Source organism: Mustela nivalis, assembly GCF_964662115.1.
Source record: "Mustela nivalis genome assembly, chromosome: X".
NCBI lineage: Eukaryota > Metazoa > Chordata > Mammalia > Carnivora > Mustelidae > Mustela > Mustela nivalis.
Window position 1 is genome coordinate 95,208,299 of NC_139040.1, and position 25,152 is coordinate 95,233,450.

The 25,152-nt window shown below is 37.1% G+C and overlaps 1 protein-coding gene across 1 annotated transcript in view; it reads left to right on the forward strand.

Annotated features, from left to right (window-relative positions):
- FUNDC1 (FUN14 domain containing 1) overlaps positions 1-24,911 on the forward strand; it is a 109,920-nt gene extending 85,009 nt beyond the window's left edge. The window contains exon 5 of the mRNA XM_082717779.1: positions 24,687-24,911. Within this exon, the coding sequence (XP_082573905.1) occupies positions 24,687-24,725 (39 nt within the window). The 3' untranslated portion in view covers positions 24,726-24,911. The remainder of the gene's footprint in view (positions 1-24,686) is intronic.
- Positions 24,912-25,152: the final 241 nt, after the last annotated feature.

Genomic DNA, 25,152 nt, shown 5'->3' on the forward strand with positions numbered 1-25,152 from the left:
TCTTAGAATGTCCTTCCCCTCCTTTGTTGGGATAACGTCCACTCATCTTTTAAAATTAATTGCAGAACGGGGCACCTGGGTGGCTCAGTCAGTTAAGTGTCTGCCTTCGGCTCAGGTCATGATCCCAGGGTCCTGGGATCAAGCCCCCCATTGGGTCCCCTACTCATCAGGGAGCCTGCTTCTCCCTCTGCCCCTCACCCTACTTGTGCACTCACTCTCTCTAAAATACATAAAATCTTTAAAAAAATAAAATAAAATAAAAAATAAATAAGCTTGCAATAAACGGGTCTTTTAAATCTTCTGAGTCCCTTTTCACCTGACTGGCTGGCTGTCTTGCAAAACAAGCAGCATATACTATTCTTTTTTCTGGCCTGGTATTTCCCAACTGGCAGGTTGGGACACTCTGGTAGGTCATGAAGATGTTCTTAATGTGTCACAATATCCTTGATTTCCTCATTATCAATTTCTGGCAGGGAGGGTAGGATTAGTGGTACTGTGGTAGAAAGAGGAGGTGGGACAACACAGGCAAATACACGTGAGTGACTGCAGGCCCCATGTTTGGGGGTGGGGGTGGCTACAGAGCTGCATCGGTGAAGGACTGGATGGGATGCAGCAGGAGGCGAGAGGCTGCCCGCCCTGCCTGTATCCCGCTTTTGCACAAGGTTGGTAAACATAGAGATTTCAAGGGTCGGCAAATGAAAATGTGCCCCGTAGGTGTCCATGCAAAGAGTGCTCACATGTCACAACTCTTGTGGTCGAAAAATGATGGAAACTCACCTGGAACCACCTTAGGCAAAATGGGAGATATAGTGGCACATGTAGAAAACTCTGGGAAAAGCAGAGATGGCGCTGGCTTCTGGGAGGAACAAGGACAGGGGGCTATTGCCCCACTAGGGTAGAGAGTGCTGGTTTCTCTATGTCAGCTTTCCTCTTTCAGACAGGCTTTTCCACTAGACTGAACCACAGATGACACAGCTGCCAGTTCTCATCTTCCCACGTTTCATTCACCCAAGTCACAAAACAAGTATTTATGGAGCACCTATTACATTGCTAGCCATTGTTCCAGATGCCAGAAGAGCAGGGAAAGAAAAACAAGAAAAAAATCCTTTTTATATTCTGGGGGAGGAAATTCAGGCGGTATACAAAAGTAAAAGGGAAGAGTTTATAGTATGTGAGAAAATAATAAACACTATGGAAGAAAAAGTTCAACCATAGAAGGGGGATCAGGAGTGCTGGGATGGGGGTGGGGGTGAGTGTTGTGATTTAAAAAGTCAGGCAATTCGGCTCAGGTCGTGATCCCGGGGTCATGGGATCGAGTCCCCTGCTCAGTGGGGAGCCTGCTTCTCCCTCTCTCTCTGCTACTCCTCCCCCTGCTTGTGCTCTCCCTCTTGCTCTCTGTCAAATAAATAAATAAAATCTTAAAAAAAAAAAAAAAAGCCAGGCAACGCCTTACTAGGGAGATCACATTGGGGGCAAAAATCTGAAGGAAGAGAAAGTAACATGCAAGTAACAACTGAGAAAGAACTTCAGGTGCAAAGAACACAAGGTAGGCGTGGGTTGGCATGTGCAAAGAACATTAGCAAGACCACTGAGACTGCATTGGAGTGAGCAGGGGGAAACTAGTAGGCGAGGAAGCCAGGGTGGTAAGGCAGATTACATGGAGCTTTGTGGGTCATATTAAAGACTTTGACTTTCACAGAGTCTGAGACAGGCAACCACCACAGGGGTTTTCAGGGAGGAATGGCATTATCTGATTTGCATTCGGCTCTGTCTTGTATTGAGAATGAACCGTAGAGAGGCAAAGGCAGAAGGAGGGAGACCAGTTGCCTATTGCAATAATCCAAGTGAGATATGATGGCGGTTTGGACCAGGTTTGCTCTCTGAGAGGGACTGCTACTCTTTCCCAAGGTCCAGTGTAAAGGGGCATGGAGGCTATGAGGTCATGGGGTCACATGGTCACAAGTATGGCTTGTTGTCCCAATGGGAGTATTTGGATGGCATGGAAGAAGGAGCAGTTTCTCTAAAAAGGAGAGAGCTGTTTCTAGAAGAAGGCAAAAGTGGGAGGAAAACACTTCAAACACTGTTTACTCAAGATGGCTTTAAAAATGAACATAAGGGTGGGGCGCCTGGGTGGCTCAGTGGGTTAAGCCTCTGCCTTCAGCTTTGGTCATGATCTCAGGGTCCTGGGATCGAGTCCCACGTCGGGCTTTCTGCTCGGCGGGAGGCCTGCTTCCCTTCCTCTCTCTCTGCCTGCCTCTCTGCCTACCTGTGATCTCTCTCTGTCAATAAATAAATAAAATCTTAAAAAAAAAATGAACATAGGAGAAGGGAAGGACAAATAAAAAAAGATACAGACAGGGAGGCAAATCATAAGAGACTTTTAGGGGCACCTAGGTGGCTCAGTTGCTAAGCATCTGCCTTCGGCTCAGGTCGTAATCCCAGGGTCCTGGAATCAAGCCCCACATTGGGTTCCCTGCTCGGCAGGGAGCCTGCTTCTCCCTCTCCCACTCCCACTGCTTCTGATCCCTCTCTCACTGTGTCTCTCTCTGTCAAATAAATAAAATCTTTAAAAAAAAAGAAAAGAGACTTTTAACTATGGGGAACAAACTGAGGGATGCTGGAGGTGAAGTGGGAGGGAGGATGGGTAACTGGGGGATGGGCCTTAAGGAGGGCACGTGATGTGATGGGCACTGGGTGTTACATGCAACTGATGAATTACGAAACTCTACCCCTGACACTAATAATACACTATATGTTAACTAAATTGAATCTAATAAAGAATTTTAATTAATTAATTAAATAATTTTAAAAATTAGAAGTGTTCTCCTGCCTTTGCCTCTGTGTTTGAAGGGATCCGGGAAAAATTCTCTGCCTATAACTCAAACAATGTAGTCCTCCACATCCATGGACGAGTCCGTGGAAAACAGAGCTAAGGTTTTCATGAAGAATCGAGGCATGAGATTCCATCCTGACATCATGTCTTTTAAAGTCCTTGTCTTCCTGCTCAGAGAAGTTTTCTTTGTTGAAATATAGATTGCTTGATTTCTCATTTACTCTCACAACAAATGACCTAAGCGGTTTCCTATGTGTGGTCTGGTTTTCTTAAAAACGACCTCTTTAGAGCACCATTCTGATTCTCAGAAAAGAGAGGATACATTACAAACATTGCATTATTTATGTCATCTTTGCTTCTGAGTGACTCCTGAAAATGTTGGATAGAAGTTTAGGAATCTAAAGAGTTATAAAATAAGCTCTTCCTATACTGCTGTTACAATTACAATGAAAGATTCTAAGCATAGAAGTTGTCTCCCTTTCACTTGCCTTGAGTGTCTTTTGTACTTAACCATGATCAAACTCACTGGAGTGGTCCTTGAACAGTAGTCTCTTCCATCTCAATTTTTTTTTTTCACAGAAGTATGATATGATGAGATCTGCAGCCATTTCAAGCTATATTCAGTACTGAAATATGTATCTTCCACAATTTTACTGCTTGATCTCCATATCAACTTTTATTATTATTATTTTAGAGACAGAGTGAGAGAGCAGAGCAGGGAGGAGAGAGGGAAGTGGACTCCCCACTGAGCAGGGAGCCTGATGGATGCAGGGCTTGATCCCAAGACACCAAGATCATGACCCAAGCCAAAGGCAGACGCCCAACCAACTGAGCCACCCAGGTGCCCCCATCTCAACTTTTATTGTTATTATTATTTTTAAGATTTTATTTATTTACTTGACAGAGACAGAGAGATCACAAGTAGTCAGAGAGGCAGGCAGAGAGAGAGGAGGAAGCAGGCTCCCTGCTGAGCAGAGAGCCCAATGTGGGCTCGATCCCAGGACCCTGAGATCATGACCTGAGCCGAAGGCAGAGGCTTTAACCCACTGAGCCACCCAGGTGCCCCTATTATTATTTTTAAAGATGTATTTATTTATTTTAGAGGGAGAGGGCTGGGGAGGGACAGAGAGCATCCCAAGGAGACTTTGAGCTGAGAACAGAGCCAAATGACACATGGCTAGACACCACAACCCCAAGACCACAATCTGAGCCAAAATCAAGGGTTGGGCACCCAAACCACTGCGCCAGCTAGGCGCCCCTAAACTTCTATTATATTTAGTATTCTTGGGTTAGAATGTAACATTATCTTATAACATGGAACGAGAAGCTGAATATTTCTTTCTTCTTCATTTACAAGCTTATCTAAGGACTTTCTAGAATGAGAAGTTTAGACTTTGTCTCTCTTTTATACTCTCCAAAGTACACTCAGATAGGAATAATTCTTGTTAGGGCACCGTTCTACTCACTGCTGATTCTAAGGTCTACATCTTCTGACAGCCACAAACAAAAGAAAATATGCAATCAATTCGTAAAGTATAAAGGAGAATGTGAGAAGTATATGCCAAGGTAACTTAATAAATACTACTAGATCCCCTGTATATCCTTCTCCTGACAGATCCTTTTCCATTATTCCAGAGGCTACTCCTATCCTGAATTAATCTTTATTTATTTCTTCTATTTTATGTTATTTGCTTGTTTTCTTTCTTAATTGAGTAAGGATTATTTTGTACATACAAAAGAATGTAAGAGGGGCGCCTGGGTGGCTCAGTGGGTTAAAGCCTCTGCCTTCTGCTTGGGTCGTGATCCCGGGGTCCTGGGATCTAGCCCCACGTCGGGTTCTCTGCTTGGCAGGAAGCCTGCCTCCCCCCCTCTCTGCCTGCCTCTCTGCCTACTTGTGATCTCTGTCTGTCAAATAAATAAATAAAATCTTAAACAACAACAACAAAAAAGAACGTAAGATAAGTAACAAACACCCATGTATCTACCAACTAGCTGAAGCAATAGACTATTACCAAGACTACTCAATTGTCTATATTCCTTTTTGATCTTAGAAACCACATGCTGCTTGCCTGGGTGGCTCAGTTGGTTAAGCATCTGCTTTCAGCTCAGGTCATGATCCCGGAGTCCCAGGATCAAGTCCCACATTGGGCTCCCTGTTCAGTGGGGAGTCTGCTTCTCTCTCTCACCCTCTCCACTCTCATACTCTTTCTCTCTCTCTTTCATTCTCTCTCTCAAATAAATAAATAAAATCTTTTTTTTTTTTTTAAGAGAAACTACATCCTCCAGCTCTTTTCTAATTTTTTTGCTTGTCATACCCATGTTTGTCTTTACAGGCTTACTATGTCTTTACGTAGCACTAAATAACACATTCTTCAGTTTGACATTTTAAACTTCATGCAAATGGTGTAATATTGTGTATATTTATCTGTGACTTGCTTTTTGTGATCAGCATTATATGTATGGGAGTCCAGTGCAATGGGGACAAATTATCCTGGCTGTGTACTACACAACTGTAGAGGATCTATTTGCTTTGAGGTCCAGGCAAATGGTAACTCCTGGAGATGTACAGTGGATGACTTGCTTGACTGTACCTGATGGCTATGATAAATTGTGTTTCCAAAGATGGCCACAAAAATCTTTCCCATCCCACAGGCTCTTTTGCCTTCTGATGTCACCATGCCCTCATCAGCAAGAGGAGTCTTTTTCCCCTCCCACTGGATCTGGGCTGGCCCTCTGAGTTATTTTGACTCATAGAATGTACCGGAAGTGATGGCAGTTGACTAACAAGGTTAGGAATTCAGAGATCTATACTTTCTGCCTTCAGTATTTGGAATGCTCCCTCTTAGAAGCCAACCACCACATAAGAAATCAGATTGCTGCAAGAGCACTGTGCTGTGGGGATGTCCCAAGTAATCAAGTGGTAAGACAGAGTCCACTCAAGGGAGCATTTGGGTGCCAGGCACGTGCATGAAGGAAGCCTTATTGGATCTTCTAGCTCTGCCTAGTTACCAACCAAATGCAGCTGAATGAGTAACCCCAGCAGATACGATGTGGAGCCAAAATGGCCAGCTAAGCCCAAAGCAAATTCCTGTCTCACAGTATCATGAGCAAATGAAATGAAACTAGAATGGCCCTTCAGAACATTCATGGCTGTCCCGAGTTGGGTTGAACAGTCATTGGATGTGGCCATCCCAGTAAGGAAGGTGACCTTGTACCAGGCAGTTCTCTGAAACTGAGGCAGTCCCTAAAGGGTTTGACAGGTGAAGGTCAACAGCTGACAGCACCTCTGGCAGCTGGGGCCACCAGTCCTTCCTTGAAGGGAGTCTTGGAAGTGGATCACGGTATCCACAAACACTATATTGTATGTGATTATTTATTTAACTCTTCCTATTGATGGATATTTGGATTCCTAAAATCATTAGATATTCTCTTGTGGGTTTTTTTGAAGATTTTATTTATTTATTTGAGATATAGAGAGAGCATGATCAGGAGTGGGGGCAGAGGGAGAAGCTCTGCTTACCAGACAACCCGATGTGGAGCTCAATCCCAGGACTCCAGGCTCATGACCTGAGCTGAAGGCAGATGCTCCACCAACTGAGCCACTCAGCACCCCTTCTCTTGTGTTTTCTAACTATATTAAAATTTTGCTGCTCATATTTAATTCCTGCATGAATCTGGAAGTTTGGTTTTTTTTTTTTTTGGTATAAGGTAAACATCTATTTTTTTCATGTAGATAACTTAGTTTGCAGTGATGCCTCGGTCATATATCAAGTGTCTCTGTATATTTTAGTGTGTTACTGGCTCTTGATTGTGTTACTGTGTTCTGTTGTGGCATTTGTCCATCTCTGAGCTAATATCATAGTGCCTTAATTACTATAAATTTATAAGACTTAGAGCAGCTTTCCCTCAACATTGTCATTCTTTTTCAGGGATATCTGAGCTATTCTTGACTCAGCTCTACTATATAAATTTTAAATCGCTTTGTCAAATTCCACACACACCTAAAATCTATTATAAATTATTTGTTTTGTCCTGTTTTCTTTGCAAATGGCTTTATTTTAGAAGTGGTCTGTATCCCACCGTAATTTGAGAAGAACTGAATTGAGAGATTTGCTAACGACTTGTAGTGTGGGTCAAAGGGTATCTTCCCACACGCCCACCCTTGCAAAAATAATATGTCCATCTTTTAATCCCTAGTACCTGTGAATGTGATCTTATTCAGAAAAGGAGTCTTTGCAGATATAATTAAGGATTTGAGATAAGGAGATATCCTGGATTATCCAAGTGGGCTCTAATTCCAGTGTGAATTGAAGTATCTTTATAAGAGACACACACAAAGGCAAAAGAGAAGAGGAAGAAGGAAAGTGTCCACAAGGACAGAGTGGAGTCATGTGGCCTAAGCCAAAAGAATACCTATAGCCACCATACGTTGGAAGAGATAAGGAATGGATTGTCCCCTTGAGCCTCCAGAGGGAGTACGGTCCTCCTGAGACCTAGATTTCAGACTTCTGAATTTCAGAGGATAAATTTCTGTTGTTAGAAACCACCCAGTTTGGGGACGCCTGGGTGGCTCTGTGGATTAAAGCCTCTGCCTTCAGCTCAGGTCATGATCCCAGGGTCCTGGGATCGAGCCCCTCATCAGGCTCTCTGCTCAGTGGGGAGCCTGCTTTTCCCTCTCCCTTCTCTCTGCCTGCCTCTCTGCCTACTTGTGATCTCTGTCTGTCAAATAAATAAATAAATTCTTAAAAAAAAAAAAAGAAACCACCCAGTTTGTTTAATTTGTTACTGTAGCCACAGAAAACTAACTCACCACTCATTCTCTATTTTCCCTAAGATCTTCTCCTGTATTGTTTGATCTCTAGAAGGCAATAAGCCAGGAGCATATTATTATCAGTATAAATATAAATAAATATTAAAAAGTGCTCACTGAATTGAAGCCAGATAGTAAGTAGCTCTCAGAATTTCCTAGAAAGTCTATATAAGAAATGGCCACATTAAAAAAAAATGTCTGCATGTTCTGCAAGGCAACAGTGCTCATTCCCAGGAGAGGGTCAAAGCAGAACATTCCCGTGGGTGAAGTGTGTGTCCTCAGTCAACCCAGGCAACAAAGCATGGAGTGGAGAGCCATAAATTCATAAATTCTGGTCCAGACTAGCCAAACACAAAGAAAATTCTTGGTCAGGTTCACTCATAAATCCTGTTCTCAGGTTAGAAAGATGGGGCAAAGGCAGTGGGCATTGGTAGTGGCATCCCTCAACATTTCTATCACGTGCATCACCTGTTCTAATTTGGGCTGGTTGCTTTTGTCTGATGATGCATAGTCGTGATCCCATGATATCCCTTCACTGTCTACCTGGGGATTGTCTTTGTGTTTTCCATGATGGATCTATTTCCTGTGTCTCATAACTTCTTTTGCCTTGATTTGGTCATCTAATTTTGGTGAGCACTTCCTCCAGTAGCTTCTTTGGAAACTGAGCTTGGAGAATAAGTATTCTGAGACCTTGCATATCTACAAATACCTTTGTTTATCTATACTAAAATAGGAGTTTAGTCAAGTACAGAATTTTAGATTGGAAATAATTTTCTTTCAGAATTTTGAAGCATCATTCCATTGTTTTCTTGATTTAGTTCTGCTGAGGATAAAGCCATTCTGATATCTGATCCTTTGTATAAAGCCTATACATTTTTTTCTGTTCTAGAATCTTCCATTAGTTCTCATTGTTCTAAAGTTACCTTGAAGTAGGTCTATTTTGTTCAGTGGTGCTTTGTTTTAACTAGGCTTTTTTTTTTTTTAAGATTTTATTTATTCATTTGACAGACAGAGATCACAAGTAGGCAGAGAGGCAGGCATAGAGAGAGGAGGAAGCAGGCTCCCTGCTGAGCTGAGAGCCCGATGCAGGGCTCCATCCCAGGACCCTGAGATCATGACCTGAGCCGAAGGCAGAGGTTTTAACCCACTGAGCCACCCAGGCACCCCTTAACTAGGCTTTTTTATCTGACAATTCATGTCCTTGAGTTTGGAAAATTTTTTCTTTAATTCTTTCAGTGATGATTTTCTCATCCCTGCTTTCAATATTCTTTCTTTCTATAACTCATATTTTCCAGATGTCATACTTCTTGGTCTGGTCCTTTCTTTTTCTTACATTTCTTTCCTGATCATTATTATTCCTTTTCTGTCCTTCAATGCCACTACTGAGTGTTTCATTTCTGCTACCATCTTACCATGTTTTTACTTTCCGAGAGCTATTTTTGTTTTCTATTTTAGTAATAGAATTAGATTCTTGTTTCAGAGATCCAATATCTTTTCCAGTCTCTTTTAATATATTAATAATATTATTTTTAAAATTTTCTTTTCCTTGCATAGATTATATTTCCTTCAGGTTGCTTCCATCCCTTTGTGTGTTCACTGGTCTGTTTGTTTTGGACTCTATCTTCCACATTAGCGGTTTTCCTTTGATGTTTGTTAGACCTTGTTTGACTGCTCATGATTAAGAGTCTAGGATTAAAAAGTTGATTGAAATCTCTGACCCCAAGAATGGAACTTGTTGACTTTGAGCTTTACCACTGAGTGATCTGAGTACATCATTTGGTGGGGTAATCCTTAAGGTCAGTATCTTTAAGTCTTTCTTCATAGATTTGCTGAATTCCCCAGAGGGAATTAGAGGAGGATCATCTAATTGGAGGGTAAAGGTTTGACTGTCAGAGTTTTGTGATTCAACTGGAGAGGAAGACTTAAGAGAGCAGTGGGGTAGAATCTCAGTATTTAACGTTTAGTGATTTGGTCACATACTTCCTGGGTTGGTAGTAAGGTACTTCCGTCTTCCAATGTAGCTATTGTCTGCAGTGCAGAGGCCTCCTGTTGACTTGTATAAAGAATAAACCTCCATGTTTCTGTCAGTTTGGGGAGGAACAGTTGCTTTAGCTTTCAGTAAAGCTTCATAACTTTCTCTATAAATGTCATATATATGTTAGATTTATTTCTATTTAACTTTTTTGCTATTATTAGTGGTATATTTTGAAACATTATGTTTTCTATCTGTTGCTGTTGTATAGAAATAAAATTAATTTAATTTAATTTAATTTTAAAGGTTTATCTTAGAGAGAGAGATAGTGAGAGAGAGCATGAGCAGTGGTAGGGGCAGGGGCATGACAGGGAGAAGCAGGCTCCCTGAGCAGGGAGCTTGATGCAGGGCCCTGGGATCATGACCTGAGCCAAAAGCAGACACTTTAACTGACTGAGACACCCAGGTGCCCTGAAATGAAATTAATTTTAGATCTCTCCATTTTAAACAACATCTTCAATTATTCTATTCACTCTAATTATTTGTCAACTAATTCCCTTGGGTTTTCTGTGTTAGCAATCAATTACTTTTCAAATAAAGATCATTTTTCCCCTTTTCAATCTCAATTGCTTTTCAAATAGTGATCATTTTTTCCTCCTTTTCAATCTTTATAACCTAAAAAGGTTATAAATTTTCTTTCTCATTTTACTTAACAGATAGGACCTCTAGTTTGGTGTTGAAATGAGGTGGTAATAGTCCTTGAGTTGTGTCTGATCTGATTTTAAAGGTGAACTTCTCATGTTTCAAATTTAGGTATTAGGTGGGTTTTTAGTTTTTGGAAAATAATTTTATTATGGTATCTTCTAATCCTAGATCATTAGGTAATTTTATTCCAAATAGGTATTGAATTACATTGAATGCTTTCACTGCACTTAAGATACTTATTTTTCTCTGTTACTCAGTTAATAATAATAATGGATTTTCTAAAATTAAACTAAGCTTACCTTCCTGGGATAAGCATAGCTTAGTTGTGATGTTTATCTCCTCGGTTCATTGGTGATTTAGTTTGCATACAATATTTTTAAGGTTTTTAAATCTATGTGGGTAAGTAAAATTATGCTGTCTATAGTTGTCCTTTCTTATACTCATATCTGTGTTTTCTATCAAGGTTGTACTAGCCTCATAACATTGGAGAGCTGGACAGTTTCCTTTCTATTTCTGTTCCCTGGAGGAATTTTCATAATTTTGGGATGAGATATTTTTTGAACACTTGGTAGACTTTGACTACAAAACCAGCTGAGCCTGGTGTTTTTACCTATTGATTTTGTCTTCCAGTACTTATAGGACTACCTAAGATTTCTGTTTTTCTCTGAGTCAGTTTAGGTTGGTCATATTTTCTAGGAGGTTTTCCATCTTGTATGAGTTATCAATTTATTGATATTAAGTGTTTCATAGTATTACCTTTTCAATTAAGCCAACTTTTGCCTTTGTTGATTCTCTCTGTTGTTTGCCTTCCCTTTTATTAGTTTGTTATATAATTTCCTTTTTTCTATTTTCTTTGAGTTTATTCTTTTTCTTTTACTAACTTCTTATGTTCAATGCTTAGCTCATTACTTTTTGTTTCATGTTATTTCATGATTTTTAAAACTTCTTTTTGAATTTTTAATTAATTAATTAATTAATTGTTTAAACAAACTTCTTATTTTGAAATAATTATAGATTCACAGGAAGTTGTAAAAATAGCACAGAGGGGTCCTCTGTACACTTTACACAATTTTTCCCAATGATTACGTATTTGGTAACCACAGTATAATATCAAAATCAGGAAACTTTCATTGCTACAGTGTATGTGTGTAGTTTTATGCCATTTGATCACATGTATTGATTTATGTAACCACCATCAGTCAAGATACAGAACTATTCCGTCACTACTCAGATCCCCACCTCCTAGTCTTTTTCACTTATTTGCTTTGTTTGTTTGTTTTGTTTTGATTTTTTGATGTGTAATTGACATACATTATATTAGTTTCACACATGCAACATAATGACTCAACATTTGAATATATTTCAAGATGATCACTACAATAAGTCTAGTTAAAATCTGTCACCATATATATTTATATAGATTTTTTTTCTTGTGGTGAGAACTTTTAAGATTTACTCTCTTAGCAACTTTTAAATATACAGTACAGTGTTATTAACTCTAGTTGCCATGCTGTACTTTACATGCCCATGAGTTATTTATTTTATAACTGCTCCCCTTCACCCATTTTCTCTATCCCCCAATGTCCATGCTTCTGGTGACCACTAATCTATTGTATGTATCTATGGGCTTGTGTTTTTTCTGTTTTTATTTTTATTTTTATTTTATTTTATTTTATTTTATTTTTTGTGTGTGTGTGTTTTGTTTTTAGATTCCACTTACCAGTGACATCATATGTTATTTGTGTTTCTCTGCCTGACTTATTTCACTTAGCATAATGCCCTTAAGGTCCATCCAGGTTGTTGCAAATGGCAAGATTTTATTCTTTTTTATGGCTAGATCATATTCCATTGTGTTTGTGTGTATATATATGTATGTATGTTTGTGTGTGTGTATAATATATACCACAATTTCTTTATCCATTCACCAATCAGTGGACACTTAGGTTGTTTCCATATCCTGGCTATTGTAAATAATTCTGCAATGAATGTGGGGGGGGGTGTATACATCTTTTTGAATTAGTGTTCTTATTTTCTTTGAATAAATACCCAGAAGTGGAATTGTTAGCTCATATGGTAGAACTATTTTTAATTTTTTGAGGAACTTCCATACTATTTTCCACAGTGGCTGCACCTATTTACATTTCCACCAACAGCATACAAAAGTTGTATTTTCTCCATATCCTCACCAACACTTGGTATTTCTTACCTTTTTGATAATAGCCATTCTGACAGGTACAACGTGAGTGTCATTGTGCTTTTGGTTTGCATTTCCCTGATGATTAGTAATGCTGTATTGGCCATCTCTGTGTCTTCTTTAGAAAACTATCTCCTCAGATCCTCTTGCCCATTTTTAAAAAGATTTTATTTATTTATTTGAGAGAGAGAGAGATAGAATGAGAGAGAGAGAGCATGAGAGGAGAGAGGTCAGTGGGAGAAGCAGACTCCCTGCTGAGCAGGGGGCCCGATGTAGGACTCAATCCCGGGACTCCAGGATCATGACCTGAGCCAAAGGCAGTCACTTAATCAACTGAGCCACCCAGGTGTCCCCTCTGCCCATTTTTAAATCAAATTGTTTGGAATTTTGCTATTGAGTTGTCTCAGTTCTTCATGTATTTTGCATATTAACCCCTTATCCGTTATATGATTTGCAAATATTTTCTCTCATTCAGCAGGTTGCTTTTTAATTTTCTTGATGGTTTCCTTTGCTGTGCAGAAGCTTTTTAGTTTGATATAGGCCCCTCTTGTTTATATTTCTTTGTTGTCTTTGCTTTTTGTGTCAAATTTTAAAAAATCATTGCCAAGATCAGTGTCAAGGAGGTAACTGCCTATGTGTTCTTCTGCTTTTGTGGTTTCAGATCCATTCAAATCTTTAATCTAGTTAAAATTAATTTTTCTGTATGGTGTAATATAGAGGTCTAGTTTCACTCTTTTGCATGTGAATGAATGTCCAGTTTTCCTAACACCACTTATTGAAGAGACTGTCCTTTTGCTATTGTACATTCTTGCCTCCTTTGTTGTAAATTAATTGGCCACATATGCATGAGTTTGTTTCTGGGCTCCATTCTGTTTCATTAATCCATGCATCCGTTTTTATGTCAATACCATGCTGTTTTGATTATGATAGCTTTGTAATACAATTTGAAATCAGGAAGTGATGCCTCTGGCTTGTTCTTTCTCAAGATTGCTTTGGCTATTCAGGGTTTTTGTTGGTTCTATACAAATTTTAGGATTGTTTATTCTATCTGTGTGAAAATGCCATTGGAAGTTTGGTAGGGGTTGTATTGAATCTGTAGATTGCTTTGGGTGGTATAAAATTTTAACAATATTAAGTCTTCCAATCCATGAGTACAGAATATCTTTCTATTTACTTGTTTCTTCTATTTCTTTCACCAATGTCTTATACTTTAAAGTGTATCTTGCCTGCTAGTCTTATGGTTATACTACTCACTTCCCTCCAAGCCACCTAACTCCTGGTCTGTCCACTATTTCTATCATTTTATCATTTTGAGAATGTTATATAAATGACTCATACAGTATGTCACTTTCAAGACTGACCTTTTTCACTTGGCATAATGCCCTTGAGATCCATTCAAATTGTTGTGTGTATTGTTCTTTTAATGGCTAAGGGATATTCCATGGTATCAATGTACCACAGTTCTGGAGGTGTTTTGTTTTGTTTAACAATTTATCTATTAAAGGATGTTTTAGTTGGTTCCAGTTTTGACTATTGCAAGGAAAGTTACTATGAACATTTGTGTAAACATTTCTTTAAAGGTTTATTTATTTATTTTAAGGGTGGGGAGGGCCAGAAGGAGAGGAAGGGAGAGACTCCTCAAGCAGACTCCCCCCTGATCACAAAGCCTGACACAGGGCTCAATCCCAGGACCCCAAGATCATGACCTGAGCTGAAATCAAGAATCGGCCACTTAATGGACTGAGTCACCCAGGTGCCCTTTGTGTACACATTTTTGTGTAGACATAAGTTCTCATTTCTCTGAGATAAATTCCCAGGAGTGCTTTTGCTGAATGATATGGGAAGTATGTGTTTAGTTGTTGTTTTTTTTTTTCCAAAATAGCTGTAACATTTTACATTCTCACTAGCAATGTTCAGAGACCCAGGTTGTCCACACCCTTGCCAGAATTTGATATTGTCTTTGTTTCTTTGTTTATATTTTAGCTTTTCTAATAGCAGTGCTTGTCTTATGGCTAGTGATGTTGAACATCTTTTTATGTTCTTATTTGTCATCTGTACATCCTCTGGTGAAATATCACTTCATTTCTTTTCTCTATTTCCTAAGTGGATTGTTTGCTGTTTACCATTAATTATGAGAATTCTATATATATTCTAGATACAAGTCCATTGTTTATATGTTTTATAAATATTTTCTCCAGGTATATAGCTCATTTTTCCATTCTTTTAACAGAGTATGTTACAGAGTTTTAAATTCTGATGAAGTCCAATTTAATGACTTTCTTCTTTTATTTATTTTTTATTAAAAATTTTTTTTTATCTTTTTTCTTTTAATGAACTTGCTTTTGGTTCCATGTTTGCCTAGCCTTAGACCTAAAGATTTTCCCCCATGTTTTCCTCTAAGTTTTATAGTTTTGTCTCTGATATTTGAGCTAATTTCTATATAATGTATGAAGTTTATGTCGAGGTTCATTTTATGGGTTGATTGATTTTCTATGGATATCCAATTGTTTAACACCATTTATTAATAAGATTATCTTTCCTCCATCGAATTGCTTTTGTACATCATCAAAATTCACTGTGTCTTGTTTCTCTGTTCTACTTCTGGGTTCTCTATTCTGTTTCATTGATTTATGTGTACATTCCTCTGTCCATATTATACTGTCTTGATTACTGTAGCTATATAATAATAATTGGTTGGAGTGCTCCTTTCCAATTCTCTATTTCCTAATTCTATTTCAAAATTCTTTTAGCTCTTCTAGTTCAATGGCTTTTCCAAATACATTTTAGAAAATTTTGTTTATATTTACAAAAAGGCTTACTGGGATATTAATAAGAATTGCATGAAAACTGTATATCAATTTGGGAAGAAAGGAAGCCTTTATTATGCTGAGTTTTCTAATCCATGGATTTGCTATGTCTCTCCATCTATGCAAATATTTTATTTCTGTCATTGGTGTTTTGTAGATTTTAACATAAAAGTATAGTACATGTTTTGTTACACTTATACTTAAGTATTTTTTTTGAGTGGTTGTAATGGTATTATGTTTTTCATTTTGGTGTCCATGTGTTCATTGGTAATACATAGACATACTACTGATTTTTATATGTTGATCTTGTATTTTATGACCTTCGTAAAATGACATATTAGTTCTAGGAGTTTTTTGCAGAATTTTTGTCATTTTCTATGTAGACCACAGGGATGCTTTGATTTCTTCCTTCTTGATCTGAATCGGGTTTTTATTACCTGATTGTTTTGGTTAGGATTACAGTATTATACTGAATAAAAGCAAAAAAAGCAGACATCTTTACCTTGTTCTGGATCTTAAGAGGAAATCATTGTTTTTCATGTCCATTATACAATTTTTGAAGGCATTCTTTGTCAGATTGAGGAAGCTACTCTCTATCCCTAATTCTCTGAGCATTTTTATCATGAATGTGTTGAACTTTTTTGAAATATTTTTATTAAGATAAAATGCACATAACAAAGGATATTAATTACTTAAACCATTTTAAAGTGTACAATTCAGTGTTTTTTCATATATTCACAATGTTATGTAACTATCACCACCAGCCAATTGCAGAACACTCTTAATACCTTAAATAGAAATCTATACACATTAAGCAGTCACTTTCCAATCCCCCTTCCCCTCAGCCCTTGGCAACCACTGATCTGCTTTCTGTCTGTATAGATTTATCTATTATGGGTGTTTCATAGAAATGGATTCATACAGTATGTGACCTTTGTGTCTGGCTTCTTTCACTTAGTATCAACTTTTTAATTTCATTCATGTTGTAGCATGTGTCAATCCTTCATTCCTTTTCATGACAATAATTTTCCATTGTATGGCTATACCAAGGTTTGTGTATTCATTCACCAGTTGATGGACATTTGAGTTGTTTTCACTTTTTGGCTACTAGGAATAGTACTGTTATGAACAATCATGTATAAGTTTTTATGTGAACATATGTTTTCACTTCGGTTGGGTATATATCTAGGATATATAGGAACTCTATGTTCATATAGTAACTCTATGTTCAGAAGCAGGCTGAGTTTTGAGGTAGGGAAGTTAAAGGAAAACCTTGTGAGATGATTTTCCAAGGATCTACCAGATGAGTCAGAGCAATTAATTACAATTTTTTGTAAATGAGATCTGTTTTGCTCCCCTCCACCCCAGTACCAGGAAGGTGGGGTTATTTTCAAGTCTACCACTGGGCTTGGGATGGGGGGACGGAACCAAGATCTGTTAAAATTCCACAAAGCTTCTTTTCTCACTGAGATTTGGCTTGATTTTTGTTTGTTTTCTCTGTTTTTGGTTTTCGATTACACTCTCCTTGTCACTGTAAACTTTTAGTTAGTTTCCAGAGTTCTGGAAAAGTTGCTTTTGCCAAGTTTTTATTGCTTTTATGGAAGGGCAGATTTTTGAAATTCCTCTCTTCACCATCTTTGCTGATACCATGCTTGAGTGATAAATTTTTTCAGGTGCTTTTTCTGCACCAATTGATAATGATCATTTTACTTTTCTTCTCTAGACCATTAATATGGTGGTTTACATAGATATGGACCCAGCTTTGCATCCCTGGAATAAATCCTCTTCATTCATGATATGTAATTATCTTTGTATGTTGCTCAATTCCATTTGATAATACTTTGGTAAGTAATTTAATGCCTATAGTCATGAAAACTTTGCAGTTTTCTTTTTTGGACTATCTGTCTGATTTTGGCATCAGGATGATACTGCCCTCATAAAATAAGCTCAGAATTGTTCTCCTTTCTATTTTTTGGAAAATATTTTACAAATTTGGTGTTCTTTTTAAAATGTTTGATAAACTTCATCTAGAATTCATGTTTGGTAGAATTTATGTGAGCCTGGAGATTACTTTGTTTGTAATTTTAAAGTTACAAACTTCTAAGTAGTTATTATAGGGCTACTCAAATTGGGTGAGTTGTGCTACCTTGTGCTTTTTGAAAAATTGCTCCATTTCATCTAATTCATCAAATTTGGTAGAGTTGTTCATGCCATTTCCTTATTATCCTTTTGAGGTGTGAAGGGTCTGCAGTGATCGCCCATGTTTCATTTCTGATAATAGTAATTTGTGCCTTCTCTCTTTTGTCATTTGTCAGTCTAGCTAGGGACTTGTCACTTTTATTGCTCTTTTCAAAGAATCAGCACCTTGTTTTATGGATTTTCTATGTTGCTTTCTGTTCTCAATTTTGTTGTTGTTTTTTCTTTCCTTTTGCTTCCTTTGGGCTTACTTTGTGCTCCTTTATGAAGTTTCTTAATATTAGGTGACTGATTTGAGATTTTTCCCTTTTTTAAATGTAAGTATTTAATGGTAAAAAATTCCCTTTCAGCACTGGTTTATCAGCATCTCACAAATTTTGATATGCTATATTTTAATTTTCATCCAATTCAATGTATTTCTTATTTTCTTTGAGAGTCCCTCTTTGATCTATGGATTATTTAGTAGCATGCTTTTTGTTTTCAAATGCTTGGATATTTTCTGTTATCTTTCTGTTACTTGTTTCTAGTTTGATTCTTTTGTAATCAGAGAACACATTCCAATTTCCATTATTTTCATTATGTTGAGATTTGTTTTATGGTCCTGAATATGAACTATCTTATTCTTTGTTCCATAGATACTTGTTATTTTTTATGTGTGTAGTAAAATGTTTACATTTACAATTACCCAGCTAGACTCAGTTTAGATGATCCCAATATTGTTGGCAATATCCAAAGTGTCATAGTCAGAGGCCAGTTGAACACATGCCTTCTTCTCTTTATCAGGCCTGATCAGGATGTTGACCTTGGCCACCTCAATGTCGCAGAGCTTCTTTGCAGCCTGTTCGATTTGGTGCTTACTGGCCCTGACATCTACAATGAACAGTGTGCTATTGTCTTCTATCTTCTTCATGGCTGACTCTGTGCTCAGGGGCAAGCTGACAATGGCATAATAGACAAACTTGTTTCTTCTGGGGGCATTCTTCAAGGATATATTGGCTGCTTTTAGAGCCATAGAGGCTTGAGCCACTAGAAATTGAGTGATGTGTGAATATCCTCCTCTTCCTCTACCTTCTCCTCCTCCTTCTTCTTTTCTTCTTTTTGTGATTCCAGATAACTTTCAACACTGCTTTCTTGGCCTTTGAAAACCTGGCTTTAACTTTGGGAGGGGCAGGGGCTTCCTTCTTCACTTTCAGTGCCATCTTTGTGCTGTGGACACCTTAAAAGAATGTGTATTCTGCTGTTATTGGATGGAAAGTTATATAAATGTTACTTAGATCCTGTTGGTTGATGATGTTAAGTTCTTATATATTCTTGTTGATTGCCTAGATGTTTTATTGGTTGTTTATACAGGGGTGTTGAAGTATCCAACTGTAATTGTGTGTCGTCCTTGTGCAGGGGCCATGCTAATCTCTATATCATTCCATTTTTAGTATATGTGCTACTGCTGAAGTGAGCACTCTCCAAATGTAATTGTATTAATTTTTACTTCACATATTTTGTAGCTGTTGGTTTATGCATACAAATAAGGATTTCTATGTCTTCTTGGTAAGACTGACTCTTTTATCATTATCTAAAATTTTTCTGTCCAAGGTAATTTTTTTTTCCTCTAAGGACTATTTTGTCTGTTAATAATATACCCATTCCTGATTTCTTGTAATTGATGTCTTTATAGTATTTATATTTTTATTCTTTTAATTTCAACCTACCTATATGGTATTTGAAGTGAGTTTCATGGCTGCATTATATGTTTGAATCTACTCTGTCAATCTTTGTCTTTCAATTGGTATAATTAGACCACTTACATTTAGTGTATATAATGATATGTTAAGGCTTATGTTTGCCATTTTAATTTTTGTTTTCTGTGGCTTGTTTTTTCTGTTTCTTCTGGCTGTAGGTTAACTCTTCCTGTGGGTTACTTGAACATATTTTAGAACCTCATTTTGAATTATTTGTAGTATTTTTTAAAAATCTTTAATAGTTTTTCCAAAAAATTATAAAAATAATACATGTTCATTATAAAATATTCAAATAATACCTAAAGTAAAAAGTAAAGATAACTCCATTCTTCTGAAGAAGTACAAAATAAACTAAGCTTTCATTTTTCAAACTACAAGATTGGCAAGATTAAAAGAATGATGAATCAATGATGGTTATGGAAAACAAATTATCACTGGCTACATAGAAAGCAGGTAAAGGGAAACATAAATACAAACTTTAAAAAATGTTATTAAAAAGAACGATAATATCAGCACTGGTGAGCATGTAAGCCAGGGTTTTTCAACCTCAGCACTATTGATATAATTATTTGCTGTGAGGGACTGTACTGTGTGTTGTAGAATGGTTCACAACTCTGGAATGTAACACTAAATACCAGTAGCATCTCTAAACCTGTCTACCTCTGACCCTAAAGTATTTTTTGAGTATATCTCTTTCTCCAGAGTTTTAATGGTTGCCCTAGGTTGCATACTTATACATACATGAGTTATCACATTCTACTAATGACTACATTTTACCAGTTTAAGTGAAGTGTATAAATCTTATCTCCCCATAAATTCCTTTCCTCTCTCCCATTTATAATTATCTTAAATATTTTCTCTACATACACTGAGAACCATATCACATGTTATCTTTTTAATTTTTGCTTCAAAAGTAAAAATTTTAAAAACTCGAGAACAAAAGTATTTTATTTACCTGTATTTTTACTATTTCCATTATTTTTTTATTTGTTGCTGATGTTTTCAAATTTTTTATCATTTCAATTCTTTTTCAAGAATTTCTATTAGCTATTCTTCTGTAGTAAATCTGCTGATAAATTCTCTTAGTTTTCTTTATTTGGGAATCTTGATTTCCCCTTCATTCCAAAGGAGGATTTTTACTGGTTATAGAACTCTACATTGACAGTTCTTTTCTTGTAGCATTTGAAAAATTTTGTGTTATTTTCTTATGGCCTGCACAATTTCTGATAAGAAATCCACTGCCAAAAAAAAAAAAAAAAATCCACTGCCATTTGAATTTTTTCACTGTAAATAAGGTGTTATTTCTCTTTCATTGATTTAAAGATTTTTCTTAATTTTTAATTTCTAGAATTTTGATTACCATGTGCTGTAGCATGGATTTCTTTGAATTCTGTGTAGAATTCTTTAAGCTTCTTGAATCTGTAGGTTTATGCTTTTTTGCCAAATTTGGGGGAATTTCAGCCATGATTTATTCAAATCCTTTTTCAGTCCTACATTTTTTCTTTTCTTCTCCTCAGGACTCCAAAGAGTGAATGCTAGCTCTTTTGTTACAGTTCTACCGTTCCCTGAGGCTCTATGTATTTTTCCCAGTGGTGTTGTTTTTTTTTTTCCTTTCCGTTGTTTAGACTGGGTAGTTCCTACTGTTCTTTCTGTTCATCAATTCTCTTCTCTGTCCTCTCCATTCTGATGTTCAGCCTATCAAGTGAAGCTTCCCCTCCTCTTTGGTTATTGTGTTTCTCAGTTCCAATGTTTCCATTTGATTCTTTTTATTTTCTCTTTCTTTATTGACACTTTCTTTGATTAAACTTTCTATTTTTTTACTTATTTTAATCATGTTCATAATTGCTTCTTGAAAGATTTTCAAAATAGCTACTTTAAAATCCTTGTCAGATAGTTCTAGTTCATGTCTTGGTACCTCATTGTTGGCATCTGTTGATCGTCTTTTCTTACTCAAGTTGAGATTTTCCTGGCTGTTGGTATAACTGGTGATTTTAGATTGTAGCCTGAACATTTTTAGTATTATGTTATGACACACTAGATCTTACTTAATTCTTGTTTTAGTAGACTTCCTCTGACACAATGCTTTCAGCGTAATATGGATACAACCTCATTCCTGCCAGGTTGTAAGCAGAAGTCTGGATGTCTACCTCAGCCTCTGTTGACACCCTGGGTTGGAAGTGGCACTTTGTTGCCACCAGGTGGTGGTGAAAGTCTTGACTCTACTGGGCCTCCTTTGACACCATTCCAGCAGGGAGAGGGCAGGGTTCCTTTTTATCATCATGTGGGAGTGGAAGTCCTGGTTCCCCATGTGATATCCACTGACACTATGGGGGATAGCTCATTATTGTCTGGCTGAGATGAAAGTCTAATCACTTGGTCTTCTGTCATACCACCCTGACAGGGGAGGTGAGTCGCTTCGTTAAAGCCTGGTGAGGGTGGAAGTCTACTTTCTCCCCTTGGCCTTTTTTGGTGTGTAGAGTTGGTAGGGCTACAATTTTTTCCAAGGTGTTTGGGTTGAATAGTGTGGTTGTTGTCCACAAATTTTCTGTCTTGCAAGGTTCTCCCTTTCCTGGTCCTACAGTTAGAAAGAGCAAGATTTCTTAGGGATTTTTTTTTCAGCCTTTGTCTATTGGCATTTCTGTGTTGCCAGCATCTTTAGGTCCCAGTATGAGATATATAAAACAAAAAGAATGCCCAGGAAACTCATTACTGTGTCATTCCTTGGGTACCCAGTTTCCTTAGTGTTCCCCATTTCAAAGTCATATTTTTTAAATATAGAGTATTCAGGCTATACTTTGTGGGAGAAATAGGGGGAAGTTTGTCTGCTTTTTTGATCAGGACTAGAAGTGTCTATTTAACAATATTAAATATGTCACATTTTCATTATTTTTCAGTTTAAGAGCTTTCTAATTTTCTTATGCTTTGTTTTTCTTTTACCAATGAGTTCTTAATTTCCAAATACATGAGATAAAATTTTTTGGTTGTTTTACTAAACCTATTTGCTTGTGGGTGATAAAGTTGTTTAAAGGAATGTACTTTAATTTTTCTCCTATAAAGTGGAGGTATTAGTAGTTCTGCTGTCATGGGTTGTGAAGATTAAATGAATCTGTCCATGAACTTTCCTAAAAAATCATAGGTGTGTTCCCTCACCATTTTTTCCCCTGATTCTTCCTCTATATAATTTCCAAGGTGTTAAAATTCTGGGTTTTTTTTAAATAAAAGCCTTATTGAAATATAATTGCTATGCCATGCAAATCACCTACTTAAAGTATACAATTCAATCAATAGCATTTAGCATATTCACAGAGTTGTGTCAACATCACACAATCAATTTTAGAATACTTTCATCATCCTGCAGCAAAACCCATTAGCAGTTATTACCCTTCCCTCCCTGGTATCCAAACCTAAGGAATCACTAATCTACTTTTTATCGCTATGTATTGCCTGTCCTGGACATTTCACATACACAGAATCATATAATATGTAGTCTTCTGTGATGGGCCTCTTTCACTTAGTATAATATTTTCAGGGTTCATCCATGCTGTACTGTGTAGTAGTATTTCTTTTTTTTTTTTTTTTAAGATTTTTATTTATTTATTTATTTGAAAGAGAGACAGTGAGAGAGAACATGAGTGAGGAGAAGGTCAGAGGGAGAAGCAGACTTCCCATGGAGCTGGGAGCCTGATGTGTGACTCGATCCTGGGACTCCAGGATCATGACCTGAGCCGAAGGCAGTCATCCAACCAACTGAGCCACCCAGGCGCCCAGTAGTATTTCTTTTTTAATTACCAATTAATATTCCATATACCACATTTTATTTATCCATTCATCAGTTTATGGGCATTTGGGTTGCTTCTACTTTTGAGCTATTATGAATAATGGTGCTATGAACATTCATGTACAAGTTTTTGTGTGGACACATGTTTTCATTTATCTCGGGTAAACTCCTAGGGGTGGAATTTCTGGGTCTTGTGGTAACTCTATGTTTAAACTTTTGAAGAACTTCCAAACTTTTCCATGGCAGCTGCATCGTTTTACATTCCCATCAATAATATATGAGGGTTCTGATTTCTTCTCATCCTTACCAACACTTGTATTTTGTCTTTTTCATTAGAGCCATCCTAGTGGGTGGCTCTCATTTTGGTTTTGTTTTATTTCTCTGATGATTAATAACACTGAGCATCTTTTCATGTGTTTATTGGCCATTTGTGTATTTTCTTTGCAGGAATGTTTATTGAAGTCTCTTGCAATTTAAAAAAGTTGGGGTATTTATCTTTTGTTGTTATTGTTAAATTGTAAGAGTTCTTTTTATATTTTGAATACAAAAATCTTTATTAGAGATATGACTTGCAGATCTTTTCTCCCATTCTGTTTGGTTGCCTTTTCACTTTCTCAATAGTGTCCTTTGATACACAAGTTTTTAATTTTGGTAAAGACCCATTTATCTATTTTTCCTTTTGTTGCTTTTGTTTTTGGTGTCATGTCAGAGACTCCACTGTCAAATCTATGGTCATGTAAGAATTACTCCTACATTTTCATCTAAGGATTTTATAGTTTACCTACTTAATTTAGGTCTATGATCCCATTTTGAGTTAATTTTTGTATATGGTAAGTGGTGGGGGTCAACTTAACTCTTTTGTTTATGGATATCCGGTTGTTTCAGCACTATTAATTGAAAAGAATATTCTTTCTAATTAAGTTGTCATGGCACCCTTATCAAAAAATCAATTCGCAGTAGGGGCGCCTGGGTGGCTCAGTGGGTTAAAGCCTCTGCCTTCAGCTCAGGTCATGATCTCAGGGTCCTGGGATTGAGCCCCACATTGGGCTCTCTGCTCAGCGGGGAGCCTGCTTCCTCCTCTCTCTCTCTCTGCCTGCCTCTCTGCCTACTCGTGATCTCTGTCTGTCAAATAAATAAATAAAATCTTTTAAAAAATCAATTCACAGTAAATGTGAAGGTTTATTTCCAACTCCTAATCCCATTGGTCTATCCTTCTGTTGGTACCATGGTATCTTGATTACAGTAGATTTGCAGCAAATATTGAAATTAGGAAGTCTGAGTTGACAGACTTTGGTCTTCTTCTGAAATATCATTCTTTTTAAACATTTTTAAAAGATTCTTTTTTTAAAAAATTGCAGTGGCTATTCTGAGCCTCTTGAATTCCCATATGAATTTTAGGATCAGCCTGTCAATCTCCACAAAGAAGTCAGCTAGAATTTTTATGGGGATTGCACAGATGTTGTAGATCAATTTCAGGGACTATTTTGATCTTAACAATATTAAGTCTTTTGATACATGAACACAAGATGACTTTTCATTAGTTAAATCTTTAATTTCTTCTAGTGGTGTTTTGTAGTTTTCAGTGTACAAGTTGTATACCTTTTTTGTTAAATACATTCTTAGGTATTTCATTCCTTTTGATGCTATTGTTTAAGGTGGTCTCTTGGACCATAAAGATGAGGGCTGTATCCTAGGAATGGCAGACCAAAAGCTAGAAGGAATCAAGGCACCCTACACATTGAAGACCCAAAGAGCTCTGTGCCTCCTACAAAGAGGTGAGAGAAATTATGGGGGAAAAAAAGATGTCTATCTTGTCCAAACATTTGTTATTTGGGGTGAGCTGTCACTTACAGATGAACTCGTTTTAATAAATCTAACCTATGATGCCAATCACTTGTTTACTCACTCATTCAACAATTATCTATTGAACATATAAAATGTCATAACAAGTGGTGGGGGTCAACTTAACTCTTTTGTTAATGAAATGAGATGAAAAAGACATTTAAATTCTAGCTATTTAAGGACCTCTCAGTGAAACATACACCCTAATAAAAACTTTCAAGCGTTGACCTAGTACCATTTGTCCCTTCAAATGAATAACAAGCACAAACCAGGCTTCTC